This window comes from Paroedura picta, chromosome 8 (assembly GCF_049243985.1).
Source record: "Paroedura picta isolate Pp20150507F chromosome 8, Ppicta_v3.0, whole genome shotgun sequence".
Lineage (NCBI taxonomy): Eukaryota > Metazoa > Chordata > Lepidosauria > Squamata > Gekkonidae > Paroedura > Paroedura picta.
The window spans coordinates 38,950,506-38,978,499 of record NC_135376.1 but is presented as its reverse complement, the minus strand read 5'-3'; the positions used below and the strand labels follow the sequence as shown (position 1 = coordinate 38,978,499).

General features: G+C 43.1%; 2 protein-coding genes across 2 annotated transcripts; one reads left to right on the top strand and one right to left on the bottom strand.

Moving 5' to 3' along the window:
- Nucleotides 1-39: 39 nt before the first annotated feature.
- Nucleotides 40-14,068, top strand: PROCR (protein C receptor). Its single transcript, XM_077349144.1, has 4 exons — nt 40-253; nt 5,755-6,006; nt 8,250-8,522; nt 9,661-14,068. The coding sequence occupies exons 1-4, from the start codon at nt 193-195 to the stop codon at nt 9,771-9,773; spliced, it is 699 nt and encodes a 232-aa protein (XP_077205259.1). The 5' UTR covers nt 40-192; the 3' UTR covers nt 9,774-14,068.
- Nucleotides 12,736-27,871, bottom strand: DNAJB11 (DnaJ heat shock protein family (Hsp40) member B11). The gene is made up of 10 exons (XM_077349143.1): nt 27,640-27,871; nt 26,002-26,158; nt 20,830-20,927; nt 18,906-19,038; nt 18,178-18,320; nt 15,473-15,555; nt 14,653-14,710; nt 14,146-14,257; nt 13,824-13,983; nt 12,736-13,096 (listed from the first exon to the last, which is right to left on the bottom strand). Exons 1-10 carry the CDS (start codon nt 27,705-27,707, stop codon nt 13,032-13,034), a joined length of 1,077 nt encoding a protein of 358 aa, XP_077205258.1. The 5' UTR covers nt 27,708-27,871; the 3' UTR covers nt 12,736-13,031.
- Nucleotides 27,872-27,994: the final 123 nt, after the last annotated feature.

Here is a 27,994-nt window from a genome sequence, read left to right as displayed (position 1 = left end):
CAGAATAACATGCTCCACCCTCTCACTCTCTGCCAACCTTGGCCTCCCTCCTCCAGTCCTACAGCTGGACAGAGTAGAGAGTGGTGCCTGCATTTCTCAGAAGAATCCGTTTCAGTGGCTTGCAGTATAAGAAACTTGGTATTTCCCTGTAACCCACTATAGCATCTTCAGTTCTTCTGCAGACAAGAAGATATGTTAGTCGTGCTCTTGCCACTTCTCCTTTGGCTTCTCTGCCCCTGGGCGTACAGTGCAGGTAAGTGAAATCCCATGGCTCTATGGTTTCTGTGTTAACTTTCTGTTTAAGGAAACCTTTAACCTTTAAGACAACGAGGAGGATTTTGTAAAACAGATGGTGTTTATTGTGCAGCTTGAAGGGGGGGGGGAGGATGCCAGTTGTCTAAAACTTCATACATATCCAATTCTGTGAGTAGATATAAAACTCTGGGGGTTGGACTAAATGACGCATGAGGTCCCTTCCAACTCTATTATTCTGGGGTACTGATTTTAAAAATCAGACAAAAACTCTTAAAACTAACTTTATTTGCAAACACAAGCTGTGTTTTATAAGTTCGTCTTGTACTCTATCAAAACTGTTAACTTAATGGAAAGAAATGGAAGTGTGGGATATGTAAAAAGACAAAACCACAACCCTCATGCTACCTTTATTAGGATGCACCCCATGATAGGCAGGCCAGGTGTAGACTCTTGTGTTCCCTAGAACTCTTCATTTGGCCCGATGCCACAAAGACCCATTCAGGGGAGGAGATGAATATAGATTTGATAAATAAATTAAAAATGAGGGGAAATGCAGATTTTTGTCAGATTATGATGTTAAAAATATCTCTTCGTAGGAGGGCTTTGATGACAGGCTGAAGTAAAGCAGAATCAGGTTTCAGGCTGCTAAAAGCCAAGGCCCATAACAACAACAAGTAATAAAACTCCATGGCCCTAATTCATCCCAAAATGTGAAGAAGAGTTGTTTTTTATACCCTGGTTTTCACTGCCTAAAGGAGTCTCAAAGCTGCCTGCTATTGCCTTCCCTTCCTCTCCCCACAACAGACACCCTGTGAGGTAGGTGAGGTTGAGAGAGCTCTGACAGGACTGCTTGGTCAGAACAGCCCTATCAGGGCTGGCTATATGTAGCTGACTATATAGCTGGCTATATGTAGAAGAGTGGGGAATCAAAGCCGGCTCACTAAATTAGAATTCACCCCTCTTAACCACAGCACCATGGAAATGTAACTCCTTTCCACCTGCCCTCCCATCTGCACCTGGATAATAAAACTAAGCTAGTATTATACTGCAGGGGTAGTCAACCTGTGGTCCTCCAGATGTCCATAGACTACAATTCCCATGAGCCTCTGCCAGCATTTGCTGGCAGGGGCTCATGAGAATTGTAGTCCATGAACAACTGGAGGACCACAGGTTGACTTCCCCTGTTATACTGAACCTAAAGGGACAGTGCTGAAGCATTCTTTTAAATGGGAATTTTAATTTTAAAATTCTTAATAGTTAACTGTTAATAGTTTAAAAACCTCTATGTACGGGTTTTTAATGTTGTTAGCTGCCCCAAAACAGCTGTCACAGAGGGGCAGCCAATACGCTGAATAAATAAAACTTAGGAACTGGGAACCAACATCCGCCTTTTTATATGAGTTCCTGGGGTGGAATAACTCTTATTGACCCTACCAGAGGTGACCCACTAGATCTCAACTGAACATCAAATCAACCCAGAGCTGTCAGATTACTCAGAAACCTCCACTGCCCTATGACTTTCTGATACATCTGGATTTACACTGAGCAGCAAGGCAGGTGTGCTTTTGGATAAGACAGCACTATTCAAAATGGTGAGAATCAAACACTGGGACAAACCAAATCTTGATGTTAAGTATGTGCTATTGGGATCTGGACTGGCAATGACAGATCAAGAAAAACATTGAGGCCATGGTAGATAGGACTGATCAATAAAGTGTGAGTCAGTCCAAAGCTGTCATGAAAAGGCAAATTCTATACAAGGGCTTATACACTGGAAATAAAATGGGCACTATAGAAATGCCTTTATATACATTTATGTTTTGGTGACATTTGGAATATCTTGTACATTCTAACGAGTATGTCTCAAAAGGGATACCATGGCACTGGAAAAGGTGCAAAAAAAAAAAAGGAATAAAAAATGACCATGGGGTTGGAACATCTTTCATGCAAGAAAAGGCCGAGGTTGGGCCTATTTTGTTTGGAGAAAACACAGCTCGGGGGTGGGAGGACATGGTAGAGCTTTACAAAATGATGCAAAGGGTAGAGAATAGGGGGAACTTTCCCCCCAAACCCGTAAGACTAGAACTCATGGGCACTCAATGATGTTAATGGACAACATATTCAGGACAGATGAAAGGAAGCAGAAATGTTGTGAATTTAATTGCAAACATTTTGGACACGTGAAACTACCTTATTCTACTACAACAAACTGATTTGTATTGATCAGGGTCTGTGTGGTTCAGCATGGAAGGATTTAAGTGCTTGCTGAACAGCTTTACATACTTAAAAAAAACGCACGCATGTGCAGTCACTAATGTTGCTAAGGTTGCCACCACATAGCAGGATGACCCTGCCAAACAGCCACATACGGGTCGATGAGCAATGGCAAAAAATTGGCGATGGCAGATGTTCAAGGATTCAAAAAGGAAGCACTTTCTCAGTATGAGTGTCATTAACTTGAAGAATTCACTGCCACAGGATGTAGTGATGACTGTTAGTTCACTTGAGTTTGAGAAGGGAAACAGACGCCTTCATGGCTGTTAGTCATAATTTAACTGCATGGCATCTCCATTTGTGGAGGCCCTCTGAATGCCAGTGCTGTGGACCAGAACCAGAAGGAGGCTTTGGTCTGGAAACTGCTTACAGCTGTTCTGGGGCATCTGGTGGGCTACTGTGTGAAAAAGGATGCTGGGCTGAATGGCCTCTAGGTCTTATCCAGCATGGCTGTGTTTATGTTCTTATGAAACAAAGAAGAAGAAGAGTTGGTTCTTATATGCTGCTTTTCTCTACTCAAAAGAGGCTCAAAACAGTTTATAGTCGCCTTCCCTTTCCTCTCCCCACAACAGACACCCTGCAAGGTGGGTGGGGCTGAGAGAGCCCTGATATTACTGCTCGGTCAGAACAGTTTTATCAGTGCCGTGGCGAGCCGAAGGTCACCCAGCTGGTTGCATTTGGGGGAGCGCAGAATCGAACCTGGCATGCCAGATTAGAAGTCCACATTCCTAACCACTACACCAAACTGGCTCTCTAACAAGCAGATAAAATAAGGAATATAAACAAACTTGATATGCAGCTCCAGTGTACCCTACTTAATAACTCTCATCTCTTTGTGCAATTCCCCCACATGCTGACAAATAAACCCCAAAATCTTTATGACCTCCCATTTATCCTTATTCCACAATGCACATCCCAGCTGTCCACATTGGACTCTGTTTTACAAGGACTGCCACCCCTCAATCATAATTACAGCTCCTGCATTACGAAAGACTCCGCGGAAGAAACTGGTCATATGGGATGACATCCTTTGACTCAGCGTTACAGTAGGCCAAGCTGCCAAGGATCTATCTCAGTCCTCCTCCAGCTGCTGCAGAGGGCAGGATAAATTGCTTCATAGCTGTGTCACCAAATGGGCAGAGTACCTAGAATGTTTTTCTAACATTTTTCTAACCATTCCATCCCAAGCTACTTTTAAAACAGTACCAAGTAGGGGCATGGAAAGGGGACAAAATGACAACTTTCCACTCTTGCCTACACAGTGCTTACGAATGCTTCAATATCCCACTCCCACCCTGCATGGAAAGTTTTTCTCAATCCAGTTATGTATTTCTGACCCTGCAAAATCATTTCCTCTTGTGTGAGGGGCTTTCTTCAGCATTTTCCCTTTGCTTGTATGTTAGAGCAGTGGTCCCCAACCTTTTTATCACCGGGGACCAGTCAACGCTTGACAATTCTACTGAGGCCGCTGGAGAGTACCAAAGGTGAGCCAGTGGCAGAGTAGCAGGGCAGGCCCCGAGGCAGCAGCTGGGGAGGAGGATGAGGAGCCACGGCCCGGTACTGACTGATCTATGGACCGGTCCTGGTCCCTAGACCGGGGGTTGGGGACCATTGTGTTAGAGGAGACAGGTTGTATTTCAGCACTGCAGAACTCCACCACGAGGAAAGTAGAAGGAAGAAGCATGCTGTATGTCCAAGCTGTTCCATGATGGTAGCTGGAATAGGATGGCATATTCTTTACAAATCTGCATTCCATGGTGCATCTGATTTCATGGTTGCTTGTTTTCATGAATTACTATCAGAGATGTACAATAGTGCTTGCAGGTTGACGAAGAAAGCAGACATTCATCCTTCAGGAGTATATGGCTCTCTACATTTTTGTCAGATGGCTTTGTTATACCAATGAATATCAGTTGAGCTATACTGCTTATTATGAACAACTGAACCTTTGACCAGGACTAGTCCATAGTATCTTTGTCAAAAATGGTTAGAGGTGGGCTTGCCAAAATGCTTACTAGCTTGTGAGATGCACTAGCTCCCTCATAGCCCTGACTGATTTGCCTACTCCATGTGAGTGGAACAGACAGATGAAGCCACTGTCCCATACCTGTTTCTGGTTTAGCTGAGCTGACCATTCCACCATTCCATCAGGCGTGTAAGTCCAGCAGCTTTGAAGAGGAAGGTAAAAACACCACCACACACCTGGCTCTTGGTTCATTTGGGCTGATGTTCCCTCACAGCCATTTAAGACCACAGTATTCTAGACAAAGGGACAGCAAACACAGAGACACTCACATGTCTGCTGCTGGCTCAGCTCAGACCTTTCGTTTCTAGTTTTCTTCCTGTCCTCTTCCATTGGTAAGAATGCTTTTTGTTTGTTTGTTTCAGGTGCGTGCATGCAATATATTAAAATTATGGGTTTTCCTCATCCTACATCTCTTCTCACATAGTCTTGTTTTAACTTTTAAACTGAAAAACTTTGTTAAATGAAATACCACATTTGATTAATATTGTGAGCTTCTGTGGGGGTTCCAGTCTAAAAGAGCAATGCCAAGTCATTTTTTTTTTACTTCTAATTTTCCACCTGAAGCCAAAAGTCAAAAAAGATGCCCCAGATTGGCTCATTTTCTAAAAAAGAAATGATACACAGAAGGAAGCAGGAAGTTTTCTCTTCCTCTGACTTCTTCCTAAAGCAGCTTCCTCTTGCTTCACAGTTGCACTGGCTTTATAAGCGTGAAGCATCAAGTTGAACACAACAGGTCAATTTGCAGTGTTTTTTGGTTTACCTAGGACGGTCCATTACCTTTGCAGTGGAGGAACTGGCAGGTTCACCTTGCACTTTGCTGATTTTGCTACTCTTGAACAAAAGGAAAGGCACGGCCAAAGTGACCTTAGTCGAGGCTGGTGCCATCAAGTCTGGGACAGAGGGTGGGCAGCCAGTTAGTGCTTGCAGTCAGTCAAGAGGGAAGCCCTTAGGAGGAAAACCATGGAGGGAATGCCCTTCCTTCAATACTCAACATTTCCTCCGGAAACTATTAGCAATTCGGCCTGGGTTGCCAAATCAAGCAAGGAGAATGATTTTTGTGCCTACCTTTCCTTTTCGTCCTGGTCACGAGGCTGGGATAAAAAGAATTTGAGGGCACAGGGTTTTAAGGCTTTGTGTAGTAGCTCCAGTATGCACTATAATGTCAGTCTAAATATCTGTTGTCTTCTTTTCTCTCTCAGACCTTCATGCTATTGACATGTTCCACCTGTCCTGCTTTCGAGATGATGGTTCAGTGGAAGTTGAGGGCAATGCCACCCTGGATGGAAAGCTCACACACACTTTGGAGGGGCACGGCGAGCAGCTCAATGTGAGCCAGCTGCTTCCTCTGGAGCCGTCCCATCTTTGGACCCAGAGGAAGAACGACCTGTACATGTACATACAGCACTTCCAGAACATGGCCAAAGTGATAGCTCGTGAGAGGCATGTAGCATGTGAGTAACGAAGCAGGGAGCAAGACCATGTTGGTGCTAGATGTCATCACAACTAACTGTTATCGCATAGCTTGGACACATGATAACACTGTTTGGTATTCAGTGTAATTTAAAGATTTGGAGGCAGATTTGCAAATAGACTGAACAAGGTTGTAATGTAAGTAGCCTAGGAGGCTAAGACCATGGATTTTAATTAGTTCAGAGCAGTTCAGCATAAAACAGCATTGATGCCTCTCACCTACAACTATCGGGTGCATATAGAATTGCAACTTTTGTCTGTGTGCTGGCCAACTTGATATCACTTCTGCATCTGCCAGCTACTGAAAACTGAGCACAGATGCATAGCTAGCAGTAGTGGTGTGTATTAGGATATACCCCTTTCAAAAATACCTTACTGGGATTTTCTCCTAGGCTGCTTTAGCTTAGAATTATTTTTGACCATGAGGAAAGAGCATAGAAGCAATCCCTGATTGTACCTTGACTCCAAGACGGTAGAAGACTTCTGGAGTGTGCCTCTGATGCTCTGGTCTGCTGCTGCCTTGGAGGTTTCCAGAATCTGGAGGGAACTCCTACCTACGTGAAGAAATCTGTCACCTGCTTCAAATATCCACTTTAAAATATGTCACGTTTAACTGTTTAGGGTATGGGGGGGGGTTGATGGTGGGAAAGGCTAGTCTTTGGTTTGTTTTGTTTTTAAACCTCATCTTTGTATTTTGCTGTTTTGAATTGCCTAGTGCTGTTTGGATTGTGTGTGTGTGTGTGTGTGTGTGTGTGTGTAAATGGATCTTTGTTTGCTCTCTGGCCCTTTAAAAGCTAGTTTTCTTTGGCGAGTGGTATAGTGGAGTTTTGGGGGTGTTCCCATTAGTTTTAAACAATAGAATTGTGTAAGGAACTTCTTGTTGGGTTTAAAGACGGTTAACGAAAGTGGGGGTTTAGGTATTTTAAAAGGCACAACATAATTTTCAGCATGGGGCTTAGAGTTCCTCCCTTAATAGACTTGTGCTAAACAATTAAGACCACATTGTTTCTCAAACAATAATTGGAGTACAAATTAACTTTAAAAAATATTAGGCTGACCTTGCTCTGGACTTTGAAACAATTGAAGCCAGGTGGTTAAAAAAAAGTATTTTGGGATGATTGTTGAGTCTTCCAGGTTTTCAAAAGGGAGTGCTTGCTTTTTTGGGAAAAAGTCAGGCTTTGCTTATAGGCCAGGTTGGAAACATAAGGTAAATTATGGCTTTAAAAAAGAGTTCATACTTCCAGCTCCATGCTAGTTTCTAAAAATTAGCCAGCTTTTAGGCTGTAAAGTCAGAACCAGTTTTTTAAAATCCATTTTAAAAGGCTAAGTGTAACTTTATACAACAAAAAGATTGTGCAGGGGAGATTAAAAAACAGGCAAGCAGGTTAGTGTGTCAGCTGTAGTACAGGTAGATTACTTTGGTGATGCAGTCAGTCTCTCGAAGGACAGAATGAGGGGCAGGAGGGGAGCCCAACTGGGCCCTGGAGAAAAGGCTAAGCAGAGGGAGAGGGCTGTCCCAGAGCTGCCTTCTACCACTGCATCCTCTGGCTGGGGTGGTGCAACGAAGAGGACTCACAAGGCCCTCTTCAGGGATGCTGCTGCTGGTGTGCCACCTGCTGAGGTGCCTGTAGGTGCTGGCACTGGGCAGGGGTCTGCTGCTCTCTCTAGCTGTTCTGACTCAGCAGCGGCAGGAGGAGGAGGAGGAGCCAGAGCTGTCTTTTGAGGTTAGTTTGGGCAATAACATTGTTTTGGGTCTGGGACTCATCCTGGGACCCAGAAGCTGCTATAAGAACTAGAAGACACAGATGCCCCTTTTCTGATTCTTTCAGAGTCCAGCACACCTTCTAAGGAGACAGGAGACTGGGGTGTACACAAGAGGAAGAAATGGGGGTGCACCTCAAAGTGCTGCAACCTCTACCCCCTCTCCCTTGGGCATCTCCTTTTAGCCCCCCCCCCGCCCTGTGTGTCTTACCTGAATCCCTCAGAGGAGGCAGCTCTGGTTGTGCCCACATCTGCTAATCACTGCAGGTGCCCCTACACCTCTGAAGCCTGGAAATGTTTCCAGAGGATGGCGGAACCCTCTTTGGTGCTGTGCCAGCTGTGTGGGGCCTGGATCATTTGAGGGAATGACCTCAGTCATGTCTCAACTACCAGCCTTTGGAATCACTTGAAGAAGCACCAGAATTCTGAGAAGCATATTCCTAACACTCCTATTTTGTTGTAGATCCCTTTCATGTACACTGCATTCAGGGCTGCCTGATCTTCCACAACAGCACCAGTCACAGCTTCTATGAGGTTGCACTGAATGGGCATGGTTTCCTGAAATTCTACGCTGCCAATGCTACATGGGTGCCTCTGGAGGCCTCCCCCATGGCCTGGTATGCCACTGGCCAGCTGAACTACTACAACGAGACCACCAAAAGCCTACAGTTTTTCCTACAAGAAACATGTGTTAAGTTTGTGACGGAGCACAGTGATGTAAACCAACCCGTCACTGGTGCGTATGACCACTTTTATACCTCTGGGAAGCAAAACCTTTTCTCATAATAGCTGGGATGCTGCTTAGCTATCCACAGTACAGCCATTCAACACATTACTTCAGCCAAATCTCAAAGGTTCCTAACCATGAACTCCAACAAGCAAGGATGTACTTATTTCCATGCAACTGCATGATCTCACTCAGTATATTCCATGCAATGCCACAAAACTGCCTCACAAAGACAGAAAGTAGAAATGGATGCAGGTGAGAATCCCACTTTTCTTTCAGTTTTCTTAAAAGCACCCAGTTTTTAAGACTGTAAAAATAAAACTGAGTTCATGGTGGAACTAGGTGAGAAATGTCTAGTAATTCCAGTATGTAGCATGGAGGAAATGAATAGGCTTTCCAAAGACCTCCCCCTCTTTCCTTTCCCCTGCTTACTAGTGGTAGCACTAAACAAAATAATCCAGAATATACACAAATATGACTTGGCTAAAGAATCCAGCTTTTCTTGATATAGTACCTTTAGCGTTTGTCTAGAAAATACATGGCTGCAGAGGCTCCAAAAGTTACTTTTAGTATTCTCCACCACGTGAGATCCTCATCAGATCATTTCCTGTTAGGGGTGGTGGTGGTGGTTAAAACTGGCCCTGTTGCATGGGAAGCTACTTCATGCTCACAGGAAGCCACCTGCTCACAAGCCTTGTTTTACAAGCAGGCCTCAAAATGCAACACTTGTCAAACTGTTGCATCTTGGGTCCCAAAGGCTTTCAGAGTGTTACCCTAGGAGAGCCTTTTTCAACCTTTTTTCAGATTTTGAAGATCTCTGGATGTGACATTAACTGGCCACGCCCCCACCACACTGCCTGAAATTACACCCTTAGTCCTCCTTTTGCTCCCTACCCCCACCTTTATTACTACTATGGCAACTCTGCCTCACATAGACAAGAGAGTAGGAGCTGAGGAGACATCCCATGCCATGCCACGCCACTTCAGAGGTCTTACGGACCCCCATGGATCCATAGGCCCCTGGTTGGGAATCCCTGCCCTAGGCGTTACAGGCTACAGACTTCCTTATGACTCCGACAGTAAGTACAGCTACCATCCATAAATATGCAGACAGACTCTCATCACGTTTTCTCTTCTTGCCTTGCAGGAGAACGTCAAGGCCGCTCACACACCCCACTAGTGCTGGGCATCATTGTGGGTGCCTTTGCTCTCTTGGGCCTAGCAGTCTGCATCTTCCTATGTACAGGTGGGAAAAGATAACATCAATCACCATAACATTATGAGCCAAGCTCAACTGAAGGATGCTGTAAAACTTTGCCAACTGGGTTTAATCCTCGCATGAAGAAACAGACCCTTGTTCATAAAACTTATATCCCACACTTCCTGTGAGATGAGCTTGAATACAGCAAAACCATCATCATCCTAGGGACATTTTTAAGTACTACCTGAAGGAAAGCTCTCCACTCTTGCCTTTGAATGCCCTAACCTTCAGTGGGCAGAAGCCGCAAAACACTGCATAAAAAATAATATTCCTGGACTGCTTCATGGTTCTCAAATTCCTGGACTTCTTCAGTGTTCTCCCTCACAACTTTTTAAAAAAAGTATCCTGGCAGTGAGCATTATTAGCATTTAACACTTATTTCATTTCAGCAGCATGCAGTGAGATGGCTTTGATTCATATTTTTTAAATGGAGAAATACAGAGATGGCCACTGCATTATCCTCTCAAAGTGTTACACAAAGGTGCAATTGAGGACACCTTGGTCAATCTGTGAGTAATGGAGACTGTTCTATCCTCTTTCAGTATGATAAAGTGACAAATTTTAACAAAGGCAACTCAACATCTTGGGAACTTTGGGCAACCAGGCTCATAAAAGTTGGATTAGGCACAGCAGATTAGGGCCTGTTTTGATTAAACAGAAAGCTACAAAAAGTGCTTCTTTCATAGATGTCATTATTGTATCTCTCTCCTTCAAGGGGAATTTCACTAGAGAGCAGGACAGGGTTATTTCCTTGTCTAAACATCTTGAGCCTAATTGTAAGGCTAACAATCGAACTCTCAGAGTTATTCCCAACTATCACTGGCAGAGTGAAGCCTTGGAAGTATTCTTTCCCAGTCCCCCCATCCCCCATTGCAGTCCACAGAGCCCCCTGTAAAATTCTGCTCAAAAACTACATGTGTATGGGCAGGAGAAGGACAGCAGCAGAAATAATTGCCCACTAACAGAATTCTGGTAGGCCAGCTGCATAGGACCTAACCTTAATGCATTTTAAATTTCTAAGGGGACTGGGAAAGAAACTAATCTTGTCTGTCTAGGAAACCTCTGATAGCTGCTCAAGTGGTCAAGGTCCCTCTGGTATACGCACCAAAATATTTCCTATAGAACAGTACAAACTTCAGCTGTGAGGCAGAAGACGTTCTGAAAGTCATCCTTCAAAGTCTTGCACCTGGCCTTAGAGAACCTCCCATTTATATATTCAGGTATATCCAAAAAGTATTGGAGAAAAGAAGAATACTTCAAAATGCTCATTTTTTTTTTGGGCTGGGGGGGAGCGAGATAAAACCTTTCAAATTTAGTCGGTATCCATATAAATAATATGGACATCTTTTCTACTTCAATGGGAAAGTGTTTGTATCAAAATAATAGGTGGCTAGTGGTAACCTTAGTGGTGGTCGCTTCAAACGGTAGTTACAGCCATGCATGCATTCTCATTAAAAAAGAGAAAATAACTTTTGTTTGGCCCTCAAGTCAATATTTAGTGCAGGGAGCTGAGCCAGGAATAAAGACTCTAGTTAAATTTCCTACAAAGGAGGAAACACCAGCTCTCTGCCTGACTGACAAATTTAGGAGGCAGTGTGTTTACAAAACTTCCATGCATGCTAATAAGGGGCTGCCTTTGTTGTTGTTGTTGTCGCTGCCTTGCCGTGGCAAGGGGGCTTGCGTAGCTCAGTGAAGCTATGAGCTATGCCATGTAGGGCTACCCAAGACGGACAGGTCATAGCTGAGAGCTCTGACAAAAGGTGATCCACTGGAGAAGGAAATGACAGTATCTTTGCCATGAAAACCCAATGGACAAGTTCAAAAGGAAAGCTGAATACCTTTCCTAGTTTTCCGTATCATGATCCTCTTACATGGATCTCAGAACCAAGACACTGAAACAGTGTTCTTCAGCAGCAGGAATTATCCAAGGGTCAATTCACATTTTAGGCACAGAAGCGTATGCTGCTCATATTCCAGTGACAGTAGCAGTAAAATACCACAAGTGAGAAATAGAATCAATTTGGTGATAAGCTGAGTGGCTGCTGCCCCCTAGCGGATTTCCATTTTAAGGCTGTTTACTCCTGCAAACACAACTGCAAATTAACTCTAAAATTGGTAATAGAACAACAGACCACTAGATAAATCAGTAGGAAAATGTATGAAAATTACATTTGTCGACGCATGACCCTTCTTACAGATCAAACCCCCCAGCACACTTTGTTTTTTAAAAAAATTGGGGAAATTGCAACAATAGGTGCCCAAAGATGATGGTGAGGCAGGATGACAGATTTTGTTCTGTGCATATAGAACAAATGAGCTGTGAAGGATATGTTGCCAAGCAACAAGTACCTTAGAAAATGTAGAACCTTCTCTCTACACTCCACAGATCAAAGGGTAATTTTTTTCTTCTATCTAAATATTAGCCACTTGTCTCACCAAAGGGGCATATAGCCTTTGCTTGCTGGACTGTTTTTATGATACCATGGAACATGTATTTTATTCCTTTTGCTACAGTCTAAACTGTCAACATTTAGGTGCTGGTTTCGTAGATACGCAGAAAAATGCCAGCTTCATATGGGCAGTGCCCCAATCTGCAGCGATGCCCAGGGAGGACTAGACACTCCTCTGGATGACGGCAAAGACTAAAAGTAACCTTCTGCAGTGTGAACAACTGGAATTACATGTACGCTTATAAAGAAACCTACAAAGATGAGACAGAGAAGCGAAATTTGTGGTGTCAATCCTGTCTTTTCTCAAAGACTAGGTATTTTTTAAATTATAAAAAAAAAGAACGCAAAGGAAGCACTTGTAACTAACAGGGTAAAAACCAGGCCTCAAAACCCCAAACTGCCACCAGCACAGAACTGAGGAGGGACATTACCTGAAACAAAGGCGATGTGAGTTCAAGCAGAGAGAGGGGAAACAAAATTATGAATAGTCATTCAGAGGGGCAAGAAAAAGTAACATCAAAATATATTTTAAAACCAGAAGTTCAACTAGGTACTTGTCTTAAAATGCCTCGTCTCTTTCGATTCTGGAGCCTGACAGCTCCAAATAGGCAGCACCAGTTGTGTCCTGAAACAGGAAGTTTCTTTTCTCTCTTCTGATCCACCCCAGATACACCCCCATTATTTGTACAAACAGAGGTCTTAAAAGCTGCTCCAACATCCCTCAGTTCTGTTCTGCGATGACCAGAAGACTGCAGTTTACAGCACTGATTTAACTTGTTTGCAACAAAGTCCATTTTCTCCTGGTCTTTAATATCCTTGCAGACCATTGTACACCTTCTGAACAGATGCCTGTCTCAGCAATTGTTTTAGGCCTAGAAAAAGAAAAAAAAGGAACATTGTATAAAGCCACAACGCTCATCTCATTTTATCCTGAACTGTCAATGGAAAACCAACTCCACTCACACCTTTCTTATTCTCTGTGAAAACATTACTTTAACACTATGACTCTTCAAAGAGGTTTGAGAGAAAGAGACATCACTTTCCACAAAGTGCTGTACACAAATGCTGCCAAGGAACAGGAAAACAGCAGTGTGAGAAGGGCAGTAGCACTACCCTGGCGATTGTCTACAAAGTACATTTTGATTAAGCAAGGATGATGGAAAAGATCAGAGATCGTGGCTTGCTGTCCAACAGAAAATTCAACTTCAGTCTGTTAATGACTATACAATAGGTCCATAAGAGATCCAGGCACCGTCTTCACAAACCTCATAGGAATCACTGACTGAGATGTCATAGTTGGTGAGTAAAACAGCTTACCTAGAGAAACAACCACAAACAATGCAGCCCCTTAATAGGCTGTAGCAAGCTATCTTAAAAATAACTTTAGCTACAGAGCTGGATTATTTCTCAATATAGCAGCAAAAAATGAATATGGTAGAAATAATCAATGTTGCTGCTACTGTATACTTTTGACATACAGGTTAGGCAAAACAATTTCCGAATATCAGCCAGAGGAGAATGCATGACATCAGAAATTATTGTTCAAAACGTTTGGAAATCTGTTGTAATATACAATTTTCAGTTGTTTAGAATACAAACCTTCCCGCTGTTCATTTGTCAATTGCTCTTTGGGAAAATCTACATCAAATGTGATTATTAGAGAACCCTTCATGTTGTTGTTGTCAAAACTGGGAAGGCCTTCTCCTTTCTTCCACAGCTTTGCCCCAGGCTTCGTGATTTTATCCCGGACAATGTGGACCTGAAGGAAGCAGAAGGGAGGGGGTGAGGTGGGATTTTACAATATAGTAAGTGCCAACCAGCATAAAACTACTCTGGAAATAGTGCAGGAGCCTAGAGTGCATACTTTTAGCCTGCGTGTATCCCTCAAAACAGGACTCAAAGTAAAAAAAAGTCTTCTTACCTTATGCCCATCTAAGTGGGCAATATCCATCTCAAAGCCTACTAGAGCCTCGACCAGCGAGATAGTCACATTTGTATATAAATCATCCCCTCTTCGTTCGAAGACTGGATGCCTGTAGTCAAGAGGAGAGAGAAACATGATCATCTTCTTTGAATCAGACAAAAGCAACAGCTCTGGCTGGACTCCCTTCTTCCCAAAGATGGTAGGAGTGATGGGGGATTAGGGATGCAGTCACCCTCTCCTTGCTGAGAGATTCAATTTACTATCTACTCCCTTTCAGATGTCCTGTGTTTCTGCAGATGATACCGGGTGTGTGAGCCATTTAACATTATGACATTTCTTCTTGACAAAGGACATTGGCACAGACAATGAAACACAATGAAACCAGTATTTTTTCAGCACCTGTCAAGGAGGGAATGGCTCTGTTTCATGAGGAGTTAACAGAGGACATCTGACAAATGACTTTCCTGGATGAGCAAGACAAAAATAAATTGAAACCCAACTTACTTAAGAACTTTTATTCGGAAGCGCAAGTCACCTGGCTCCCCATCAACATGTGGTTCACCTGAGGAAGATTGAGAATGGGATTAGGCATGTTAAGTAGAGGTCAAAAGGCACACCACTACATACTACTCAGGTCTGTTCCGGTTTGAGATGATCATATAAGCTGTAGGTGCTTTGCACAGGAAGCAACTGGTTTGCTTCAGTATGCAAGGGTAGTTAATTCTGTCTGCTGGCCTGCAGACAAATTTGTTCACAAAAATATGATTCACACACCAATGTCCAAATAAAGTACAGAGATGAGGGGGGGTATGCAGTGCATAAAATACAAGTGCACATGTTTAAAATAATTTATCTAAATGAAGATTTGCACAAACCTACTTTTGCTGTGATCAATATAATGGTTCACTTAGATTCTGGAATCTTTGGGAAAAGAATGCCAGTGCATCATGGGCAGCAATGGGAAAAGTGCACAGTCAAGGCAAAATGAGAATAAGCAACTAGGAAAGACAAACTTCCACTTCTAGCATTACAAGAAATCTTGCTTATGTGCTATCTGTATATTTCTTTCTACAACAACAAGGACCAGAAGTTTGCATGTGAAAAAACAAACAAACATGTAAGAAAAATAAAAGTGGAGCTTCCCAGAAACTACAAGCCATGCATCAAAATAATACACATAGCAGCAGAGCTGACATTTTCAGTCCTCCGGTCTCATTCTCTTTCCAGATATAACCTCAGCACTAGGAACTTTGGGAGAAATCATTACCACTATTGGTCAAACCAAAACTTGTGAAGTTGGTTAGACCTGAAATGAAAGTTATACCTTCTCCAATAAAGGGATATTCCATGGCATCCCTCACTCCAGGTTCTATTTCCACCTCTAGGGTCCGCTCTTCATTCACAAGCCTGAAAAACAAAAGAGAGCAAGCCAATGAAAAAATAACACACCTCTACCAAGCAGACCTCACTGTTCAGTAGGAGCTCTCTTTTTTTGTTTACTTTCTCCACTTTTGCAGAATAATACTTCTGGGTCTAGTCTGGGTCTAGTAAAGGAATAACAACAAAAGCAGCTAGACATTTTCTGTTTATTCAAGAATCCTGCACAATGCAATTACAAATCTCATTTTATTTCACTACTGAGGCAGTTCTGCTTTTTAGCTGTCTCCGACTATATAGCATGCCCACTTCCTCCTTTTGTTTTAAATCTTAGTGACCTCCCCGCCCCCCCCCCCCCCCGCAAATGGTCAAAATAAGGAAAATGTGCTCAAGGCTCTGTAGGGTAGAACACATTGTACAATTGAATGTTAATATTTGTTAAAATTAAGAAACCAAGGCTTAAATATAGCCGCATTAAAATTCAAGTGTACATTCATACTAATGGCTCCATTGACCAGATGCATTTTGGCATAGCTGCCTTTATCAATGGTCAGGCATAAATAAAACAGCATACATAAAACACAGGAAAAGAAATATTAATTATACACTAGTCTCCTTTACGAAGAAGCTTCTTGTGGTGCAGAGTGGTAAGGCAGCAGACATGCAGTCTGAAAACTCTGCCCATGAGTCTGGGAGTTCAATCCCAGCAGCCGGCTCAAGGTTCACTTCCATCCTTCCAAGGTCAATAAAATGAGTACCCAGCTTGCTTGCTGGGGTGGGGGGGGGTAAACTGTAATGACTGGGGAAGGCACTGGCAAACCACCCCGTATTGAGTCTGCCATGAAAACGCTAGAGGGCATCAGACATGACCCAGTGCTTGCATAGGGGGATACCTTTACCTTTACCTAGTCTCCTTTACATACAATGATATGAAATGCTAACTATTTAGGACACTAAGGATCTTTCCAGTGTCCAGCGAGTGTCCTGTAGGAGCCAGCCTTTCTCCAAAGTATGCTGAGGTGACACCTTAGTGATACAGAAAAAGATCCTCAACATTGTCTGATTTCTACTGAAACTTTTTAAGAATTGAAACTGACAACCATATCAGATAGTCACCCTGAACTTCAGTCCTGAAATAAGGCAAGTGAAGATCACATCTGCTGACCTGGATCATTAATGAAGGGAAAAGCTGCAATACCAACGTTCTTTATAACTCTACTTTGTAACAGGTTGGTATGAGTGATTATCATGATCATAGTCCTAACAAGGGGTGCTAGATGGTTTCAACAAAAGTACTGGAGACACTAGGTAAAATAATTGGTCAACTATATCCACATAAACACAAAATATGGAAAGTTTATTGATATGGTATTTTACGTTACCATGTGACTTTTTTGTTAATTTTGTATTTTTCAATAAAGGAGGCTTTAATAACTCCCCTTAAGAGATATCTATGTCTTTTCTTGTTTTCAAAACAAGAAACTTTTGATAATGTTGAGGGAAATCTGCACCTGACCCACAGGGTTCCTGATCTGAGATAGTCTAACACCCATGGCAACAACTCATATCTCATGCTATACAAGTTGGTGGCTCACAAAGAATCACAGGGCAATGGACACACAGCTGGGAGATTTCCCTTCCCCCATCAATAGAGTTGGGTTGCTTTCTGCTCACCTAACCCTAAACACTAGCAGTATTTACCCTACAACACCAAGTCTTAAGGTGGAGGAAGATGAGCAGGAATGGGGCATAGACCACAGGCATGTTTGGGGGGTGGGAGGGAGTTATTTGGGAATACGTGTTATTTTGTATTTGTAATCTGAAAAAAACTAAACTGTTTAGCCCTCTTTCTTGGGAAAGGACACCCACCCCATTTAGCAGAGAGTAATATTTGTGAAGGAGAGTTAATTCCTTGTTTCTGTTGTGAGGAAACTAAAAGGCTTATGCAATTGTACTTTTCAAAAATATATTTTGGGCAAGACAACATGAAATAGAACTATTGCCCTAAAATTAATCTTTGAACTAGTTAAGGTACTTCCTCAATTTAACATGTAAAGATGCTGGTCAGGAGGATAAATTGTCTAATTTATCTCCAAATTTCCATTTACATGATTTGTTAAAGCATAACACAATTTGTTGTTTTAGGAACACGCCTTGGAGGTCATCAGTCTTGTGCAATTACCTTCCCTCCACCCCTCTTGTGTGGCTCAGAGATTAATGAATTTCTCATTCATAAAAGGACAGTTTGTTTTGATGGCCAAATCAGACAAAACACACTGGTCTGTTTTCTAGTCTGCAAAGCAGAATTCGAAACCATAGTTTAATCCTAATTTAGGATTTGTTAACTAGACAACAAACCATCCAACTTAGACACTGGCCAAGTGCCACAATAAACCTACAACTATTTTTATCTGTTGAACAGGGTCTGAATGGGTGTGATCTTCTTAATGAATTATTAAGGTTCCAGAGCGATAAAAAACCCACACTGACAGGGAAGCTATTCACATTCACCCAGAGAAATTTCCAGCTATCAGTTTTCCACTCACAAAGACAAGCAATAAGTTGCACCACCATGTGGCTCATATTGGAAACTCCTCCCTCTGCTACTTTGACAGTCATACATGATTATAACCAACGGAATGTCAGACTCACTTCACATTGGGACACTCATCACAGACCACTTCTTGGGTCATCTGGAAACGCCCTGGGCCTAGCTGGGTTGTCCTCATCTCTTGCCGGCAATTGCATTTTCTTTTGCCAGGTGCTTGTCTTGCTACTGGTTTGTTTCGAATAACCTGAAAAAATACATACAGAATCTTGCTAAAAGATGCCCGCTCAGTTAGCACTCAGTTAGAATGTTGGTTACAACATTCTGCTTGCTGCAACTGATTCACTAGAACATTACTTTTTATCTGTCAGCACCTTCTAGACCAACACAATACAGAGACAGATAATAATAACGTGCTTCACTGTGTTGTCTGATAAGCATAAAGTACAAGCACAGGCAGCATTCCCTTTCATCATCAAGATCCCTCTCACTGACTAATGACATGTACCTCTTCTGGAAAAGTACAGCCTCTCAATAGTAATACAAAATGACAGCAATTGACTAGTTTTCAGCATGCTTCTAAATTAACAAAGAGAATACCCTTCTGATAAAACATTTGCATAATTTGAAAGTAATGCACAGAATAGTAAATATGCCTCAGACATCAACAAATACAAGGAGACCTTGATATAGTCACATTGAAGTCTTCTGTATGCCCCCAATTCTGTTTAAACAGCACATAACTGCCACTATTCTTCAAAATATTTATTTTATTCATTTTTATGAAGCTAGCAAGCTTCAATAAGCAAACGAGGCACCTCAAGACACTTACTTCCACAAAGTTTCCTGAATATACTTCTTCCAGTGTAACTTCTAGATCCACAATGATGTCACTTCCTCTTGGAATGTTTCTGTCCTGCTGGCGAGGACTGCCCCCGAACATGAAGCCAAAGTCCCCAAAGAAACTACAAAAGATGCAAACAACTGTTAATTTTGAAAGGAAGGGGAGCTGGATATCACGAGGTTCCTTTTGGCTCAACTGGCAGGACATCAGGCGAGACAGCATTAATTCTGTCAGCTATGAAAGGAGGATCAGCCAAGCTTGCATGAGATGTCCCCACCCAAAGTTCAGAGGCATATCAATCTGTGAGACAACTGCAACAAAACAGGAACAACTAGGGCAGACCTCAGCATGGCAGACTGCGGAGACAGCAACAATATGCAGTTTCAAGAACTGAAGAAAAAAGGATTACAAACAGAGGTAAGCAAGGGAAACTTGGGAAGGCTACTGATGTACTATGTGATGCTAGAGGGGACCTGCACAGCATGAAGCAGTAAATTCTACCTGTTCTTCACCAGGGTGGTTTGACTACTCTCTTACCAAACTTATTTGACAGAACTGGAACCTCATACAGAAGTCCAACTTTCCATTCTCAGTGAGAAGACATGTGGAAAGGGATGCTCAAACACTGCTCCTGATCCCAGAATGGGTTTGAGTGGTTGTTAGGTGCTCCAGCAAGGAGAGTGCTTCCTGGGCAATTCAGCACAATGAAGGAAGGCATCTGTGAAAGAGGCTCTGTATGAGAAGTACTTGCCTAACACTCCCACTTTGGTTGCAGATCCCTGACACAGACACTTGCATGCAGGGTTGCCCTATCTTCCACAGTAGTTCCAGCCACATTTTCCTTTACCCTGTGCTGAACAGGAATGCTTTCCTTAGATTCCATGCAGCCATTGCTACCAACTCCCAGCAATAATGTTTACCCTGAGTTACACCCGAATCTTGCTATCAACCAGTACTGCATGGACAGTTCTTTTTAAACAAGAAGAGCATGTGAGAAAGGGGAGCAAAACCTCATTCCCTGCTGCACCCTACATCACTACACCCCAGTGTTTGAAGTCTGGCTCATTTCTTATAGTGAAGCTGAGCTGCAAGTAAAAAGTTACAAGTGTGAGGAAGACAGGACAACACATGCAATTAAAATTACTCCTTCTGCATGCTCCATTTTCACTAAAAAAAATTAGAGCTCCAATTTAGATGTGAACAAATGGATTCATGAAGAGGAATTCTCAAGTATACATTATTTGTATCCACTGCTGCCAGTTTTCTTGGGTTAACAAATGTCTAACTCAGCCTGTTGTGCAGAGGAGCACTGCAAGGAACCCTTTCTCCTATGTACTAAAATTTGGCAAGGGCAACCCCTAGGGTAAGGGGAACAACCCCACAATTGCATTCCAGTTGTGTGAGAACAGAGCTTGTAATAGAAAAGGATAAAATAAAATGAACAAGTGTAATAATGGAATAACAAAGTTTAAAACTAACCAAGACCTAAAACATATGTATGTGCATATCCCTAGCTGCCACTCTAAAACACCAGCTGACCATCGATGCAAGCTATAGATGAAATTCTACAATCAGTCTAATGACAGTCTTTTAACTGAACATTCTGCTAGACACATTATATTAAAAACCCACTAGCAAGTAGCTTTAATGTGTACCACAGCGATCTGGAAAGGAAAAAGTGTTCCTATTTAGTCCAGTGAAGTTGGCGCACCTCCAAAAGTTTAAAAATGTCTCACATTATCTGTTAGTCTCTATACACTCAGTCAACATTCATACTTCTGGCCAGACCAGGGAAAAACCACAGTATAACAAGTAACTTTGGCAGTAATACTGGCATTTATAAGAATACTAGTGTTCTGCCATGACAAAAAAAAACATTAAATTAAAAAATGGAGGAATAAGACAGACTTACTGTGAAAAAATATCTCCATGGGAACCTTGGTGACCTTCTTTCAAACCCTCTTCTCCATACGCATCATACTGTTTACGCTTTTCCTCATCTGACAGCACCTGAATGACACAATATGTAATATATAGACAAAGCTTTATAAAAGATGAGTTCTTATGTTACTCCAAGAGCTAGTTTAAATGCTTGCATTTTAAACTTAGTCTTTCCTCATTCTTCTCATGTTGATCCTGGGATTGGTTTTCATAGTATATCTGCAGGGCCTGCAAAAGGGAGCCCCTCCACCAGGCATTTGATTTAGGTTAATCCGACCTCAAAACATCTAACCTAAGAAAACATCTGGTTGTCCCCTTTAAACCATATCCTCCATAATCTGAAGGATTCTGACCTCCCTAAGGTAAGGTGACCAGATTTTAACATTGGTAAAGTGGGACACCATTGACCGGGGGGGTTCTTGATTAAAAATTTGGTCTATATGGACCAACAAAAAGTTTCACTGAATACACAGAACGCAAAAATAGTATTGTAATATATATATTTTTAATTTCAACATAAGTACAATTTGCCAAGTACCCCCAGATGTCCCTCCAAAAGTGGGACAATCTGGTCACCTTACCCTAAGGATTGTTCAATTGAAATTGTTCAATGAATTAACTATAGTAACCTGCTAAAATTATATTTATATTTAAATATTATATTTAAAATTATATTTATATTTAGAACTGTTACTGATATGTTATGTTATGACTGTTACTTGACATATGATGTTCTATGTTTCCCAAAATGTTCCATGTAAACTGCCCTGGGTCATATGGAAAGGGTGGTATAAAAATCTAAATAATAAATATATCAATAGCTGGCCTAGTATATGTTTTATTTAGATATAGATATGCATATGAGGAAAGAACACAAGGAATCAAATCATTCACTTGGATGCAGAATACATACACAACAGTATTTCCTTTAAATATGGACCTTCTGGGCACTGGCATCTCAGAGCAATTCAAAGGAGTGTGTATTTCCTACATGGATAGTCATATTCTGAAGGGGGGCTGCAAGAGACGCAGAAATGGTCCCCTGAAAAGCCTTTACCCTGGGAATGTTTACTCATGAGTAAGTCATGATTCTCAGCCAGGAACAGCTTGCTCTGGTGGTTTAAGCCCAATCAGGAGGAAGCTCACAGCTAGGATAGACTAATAAGTGGTCTGCTCTCCGTCTCCAACTTTCTGCCAGTTTCAGAGGTTTGTTAGGTGGAGGAAAAGCCAGCCTCTGCTGGCAATAAGTTGTCCTAGTCTCTTGACCTCTTTCACCTCAGAGCACGTGGGGGGTGGGTAGAGCAAGCTGCCTCCTGGCACAGTCTCTGTGTAGCTTTCGGCGGGGGGTGCTATGGGATGCCAAGAAACGGCCCTCTGCCAGCCCTCTGGGACTCGGCAGCCAGGAAAAGGCTCTGCTCTGGGAATGTTTACTCATGAGTAAATTATGTGAGGTTTGCAATCTGAGAAGGGAGGAATGCTTTTGGGGTAACCATGACAGGCAATTGCAGCAGGGAAAATAACGCTGTGGGTGGGACTGGGATTTTCCCTTTCCACATGGATATCACCTTGGTCTTCCTGCAATCTTTCCAAGACCATCACAATAAAGCAAATTTGAGACCAATGACATAGAAGATGGGGAAACTGTAGATGGGGCACAGAAGCACCATGAGGCCATGGGGACTGCTTTCCAGTAGCACTTTCCCAGTAGAAGAAGAGTTGGTTTTTATACCCTGCTTTTCTCTGCCCAAAGAAGTCTCATAGTGGCTTATATTAGCCTTCCCTTCTCCACAACAGACACCCTGTGAGGTAGGTGAGGCTGAGAGAGCTCTGCCAGAAACTGCTCTGTGAGAACAACTTCTCACAGGACTGTGACTAGCCCAAGGTCAACTAGCATGTGGAGAAGCAAGTAATAAAATCCAGCTCACACATTAGAAACTGCTGCTCTTAACCACTACACCAAACAGTACAAATTGTCATTGCCTTCAAGAATACAGGCAGAAGAAGCTGTTGCAGGAGGACGGCATAAGTCTTTTTTGACTTGCTCCTTGACCATTATGGGATTCTTTTCCTTTAAATATGGACCTTCTGGGCAATGGCATCTCAGAGAAATTCAAGGAAGGAGACACTCAGGTATTTCCTACATGGAGAGGTGATTGTGTGCTTCATAAGGTTTGCAATTGCAGAAAGGAGGAATACTTTTGTCTTCCGTGTTCTCTCTTTCTCTCTGTGAATGTGTGTAGAAGGGAGTACTACACAGCACCCCCGTCTCCATCCCAAGCAGCTCTTTCCTCCAGAGGAACTGATCTCTGTAGTCTGTAGGGGAGCTTTCATTCTGGGGGTTCTCCAGGTCCCACTTGGAGGCCGGCATCCTATGGGATGCAGAGCACGCAGGAGAAGCCTCCCTTTTCCCTCCTTCCTCCCATCTTTATTTCCATTCCTTTTCCCAGTCCTCTTTCTCTTTTCCTTCCTTCCTTCCTTCCTTCCTTCCTTCCTTCCTTCCTTCCTCCCTCCCTCCCTCCCTCCCTTCCTTCCTTCCTTCCTTCCTTCCTTCCTTCCTTCCTTCCTTCCTTCCTTCCTTCCTTCCTTCCTTCCTTCCATCCACAGGCTCCCCAAATCTCTCTCCCCCTCCCTCTTCCATGGCCAGAGTACTTTGGGGGAAGGGGGGTTGCTAGCTCTGGGTTAGAAAATACCTGAGTCTTTGGGGCTAGTAGACATGATTTTTGGTGGGCAGGGACCTCGCTGGAGTCTGCTCCTCTGGAGATCCCTCTTCAGAGCAGCCAATTTTATCACCTGAGAATCCTCAGGCTCCTTTGTATGCTGGCACCTGCAATTCTATGCCATGCAGTCCTTCTCTGGGATGACTGCAGGTAAGAACTGGTGTAATTCTGGGAGATCTCCACATCTCACCTGTAGTCCCATCTCCAAAGCAACCATGTTCTCCAGGGGGACTCCTCTGTGGTCTGGAGAAGAGCTCTGGTTCCAGGAGATCCCCAGGTCCCACTTGGAGAATGGCATCCCTGAACCTCAGTGGGGTCCAAGGCCACAGAATCCCCCCCACCTCAGTTGCCCTTTCTGCCAGGGGTGCTGATCTGTATATAGTCTGCACATGAACTCTTAATTCCTGGAGATCGCCAGGTCCCACCTGGAGGTTAGCAACCCCTAGGGTGAGAATATTCCTGGAGGTTTGGAGCTGGGGCCTCAAGATAGTGGAATGCCTCACCGTTTACTCTCCACAGCAGCCCTTTCCCCCCTGCAGAGCTGATCTTTATACACTGCAGATCAGCACTTTGAGATGACATGCATGTTTGTGTGCCTAAAATTCCCTTGACAAGACCTACACAAGGCTAAAGATTAGCAAGTGCTGGCCGAGTGCTTTTCCCTGAGCTCTATGCGTGTGTGTGTGTGTGAGGGGGGGGGGGGCGGGGGGAGGCTCACACTCAAATGCACTTGTTTTTTCCATGGGGACTGCTGCTTGGAGACCAGTTGTAATTCCTGAAGATATCCAGGTCTCCCCATGAGGTTCAAAAACAAAAACTTGTTGATCCCATGAAATAGAAGCCCAGAAATGAATTGTAATTAGCTGTGTGATAAAGTCTATTTGTTCAAAATAGACTTTATCACACAGCCAATTATTGATTCTTTTTCTCAGCTCCCCTGGAGGTTGTCAACCCAACTGGCTGCACATGAAGGAGACATCAAACCCAGCTCTTGAGATTAGAGACTGCCACTCTTTAACTATACTACACTTAATCTTAAAATTGAGTGGAAAGCAGGGGGAGGAGGATGTCAAAAACATGATTTATGCTTTTGCCATGTGGCCAGCACCCATGAAGGTCACAATCCAGGTGTGCCTCCTAGCGCCTGGTGCTTTCCTGCTTAACAGAAGCAAAATTAATAGCTTGCTAATGCTTCCTAATATTGGGACTATCCATTCCCCTTTAATACTGACTTGGCACACATCCAGCATGGTAGTGATTATTTTGTCATATTAAGATCTGAAAGATCCAGGCCCAAAGCTCTACTTTTCGATAGATTACTTTGGCTGGCCACGCTCTTTAAATCTAACCTACCTTACAGGGATACTGTGAGGATAAAATAGAGGAGGAGAGAATGACAAGCTGTTTTGGATCTATTAGAAAAAAAGCTGAATATAAATCCCTAAATAAATTCATTATTTACTTTTGCCACAAAGTAAATATTGAACTACTAACATCTAATGAGATACTGATGAATCAGAAAATAAATTTAAGGAGGACATTAATTTTTATAGCTGAAATTCTATCAACAATAATTTCAACACTGTTCATTTGTTTAGATCTTTTCCTTAAATAGCTTTTTAGTTGCTGGACTGACTGATCCTAGATACCTTATAGGGGAAGAATTCCATATATGTCAAATAAACGTGGAATGTTTTCCTCTCCTTTTTCATGTTTAAGCTAATCCACTCCAAATTTATTAAACTGATTTTATATTCAATGATGATATTTGAAAATAAATCTAACAATGTTCATTATTTCTGAGAAGGACTGATCCAGATTGGATACGGTCAGAGATATATCATAGCCTTTGCATAAAACAATTTTTACTTTAAAAACAAATATTTCCAAGTTAAATCCAGAAATATTACTACTGTCCCTTATCAAAATGGCCAAAGGCTCAAGAATTAGATCACATAGCAACCTTACTGATAAAAAGGGGCACTCAAGGTTGTAGCTTAGTGGGTTTTGAAGACAAATATTTTGCTTGTTTATTATGCTTAAGACCAGGGGTAGTCAAACTGTGGCCCTCCAGATGTCCATGGACTACAATTCCCAGGAGCCCCCTGCCAGCGAACGCTGGCAGGGGGCTCCTGGGAATTGTAGTCCATGGACATCTGGAGGCCCGCAGTTTGACTACCCCTGCTTCAGACCATCCAGGGATCAATTTCAAAAAAGAATTTTCAGGGGAAATGTTTCCTAATAATACTCTGCCTTTGGGGAGGGCGGTATATAAATATAATGAAATAAGTACACAACCATATCCACCTTTCCCCTCCCCACCAAATAATGCTAAATCTGTCACAGTTTACCATAGCAAAGACAGGAATTCATAACAAGCACCCAGAGCTTGGGCACTTTTGGGTTTTTGGTTCTTTTATACTGACCTCATAGGCTGCTCCAAGATCCTGAAATTTTTCCTGTGCACGTGGATCATCAGGGTTACGGTCTGGATGAAGCTGCAGGGCTAATTTTCTGTAGGCCTTTTTAATATCTTTAACAGATGCACTGCGAGACACTCCCAAGATTTTGTAGAAATCCCTCCTAAAAAATGTCATGCATTGAACATTTCAGCAACATTCAGGCTATGTGTAGGGACAAGGTATGGTTCCCCTCTAATAATGCTACCAACCACAACAAATGCCATGCAGGGTATCTCCAAGGCAGCATCAAGCTCAACAAGTAAACACTTTGTATTCAACAAAGTCATACACAGTGGAAACAGGTGTTACTAAAACAACTGGAAAAAATACACTTATTTCCCACATTCCTAGCAACAATTCCTTCTCCAATAAGAACTTTGTATACATTAAGGTAAAGGTATCCCCTGTGCAAGCACCGAGTCATGTCTGACCCTTGGGGTGACGCCCTCTAGCATTTTCATGGCAGACTCAATACGGGGTGGTTTGCCAGTCATTACCGTTTACCCCCCAGCAAGCTGGGTACTCATTTTACCGACCTCGGAAGGATGGAAGGCTGAGTCAACCTTGAGCCGGCTGCTGGGATTGAACTCCCAGCCTCATGGGCAAAGCTTTCAGACGGCTGCCTTACCACTCTGCGCCACAAGAGGCTCTGCACCACATTAGTGTCACCTTAATTATTATCTTCCCTCCCTGCACCGCCAGATGTGACTGATGAGTGATTACGTATGCACATGTGAGAAGGAATCAGCTGCCACAAATCTTATATTTTTAAATAAAGAGTAATTTCAGGATGTGAAACTTCTCTCACACACATTCACCTTTCCAAACCATGACCTGACAATTAGCATCTGCAGAAATTCTATCATTCATTACAGAGTTCATTATTGGGAAGATAACATTTAATGTCTAGACCAAACTTGGATTTGGTTTGGGTCAGGTTGGTTGGTTTTAGGAGGGATTTTATTGTATTAGGGGTTTTATGGGGGTTTTATCGAATGTCACCCGCCACGAGCCTTATGGGCTATAACCTCTAATAAATAATAATAATAATAATAATAATAATAATAATAGAAATGTACACTTTCCTCCAAGAACCATATTTTTCTCTTCCTCCATTTTATTATTACAAGCATCCTGTAAAGTAGGTTAGGCTAAAAGCGAACAGCTTAACCTGTCACCCAATAAAGCTTTCCAGCAAGGGATATTGAACCTAGGGTTGTCAATTCGGGGTGGGAAATGCTGGCGGTCTTAGGGGTGGAGCCTAAGGAGGGCTGGGTTTCAAGAGGGGTGGGACCTCAGCAGGGTATAAATATCACAGAGCCCCCCCCCCCTTAAAAGCAGTCATTTTCTCCAGAACTGATTTATCTCAACTGGTGGTCAGTTGTAGCCCCCGAGGGTCCCCAGGCTCTACCTGGAGGCTGGCAACCCAGTTTAAGCGAGGCTCCCCATAAGCACGGCGGGAAAACAGTGCCACTGACCACGATGGACCCAGAGACTGCGAGGGCAGAAGTGGGGTGGGGGAGCAGCGTAGCTCTGGCCACGAGAGCGCAGTCACCGGCGTGACATTCGCTCCCTACTCCCGCCCGCCGCCCTCAGGCTTACCCAGCAATGGCGGCCCCAAGCATGCACAGCAGCAGGAGAAGGACGCCGCCGAAGGAGCGGGGGGACATGGCGGGGTGTCTTCGAGCAGCTCCCGTACCCCCACCGTGCTCACTTGCCGGGAACCATAGGCATAAGAGGGAAAGAGCGAGCCCGGTGAGGAAAACCGACCAACCAACACCCGGCACCGCAGACTCCCTTTCCCCTCAGTGGCCAATCACAACTGCACACTTCACCCGCGGCCGGCTACGCGGCACCAATGAAATGCTACGACGTCAACAAATAGGGACACGAGGAAGAGCGCTTGGGGCTTGGTCCTTGTTTGAAGTCGTCACAAGGAAACGCCAGCTCTAAGGAG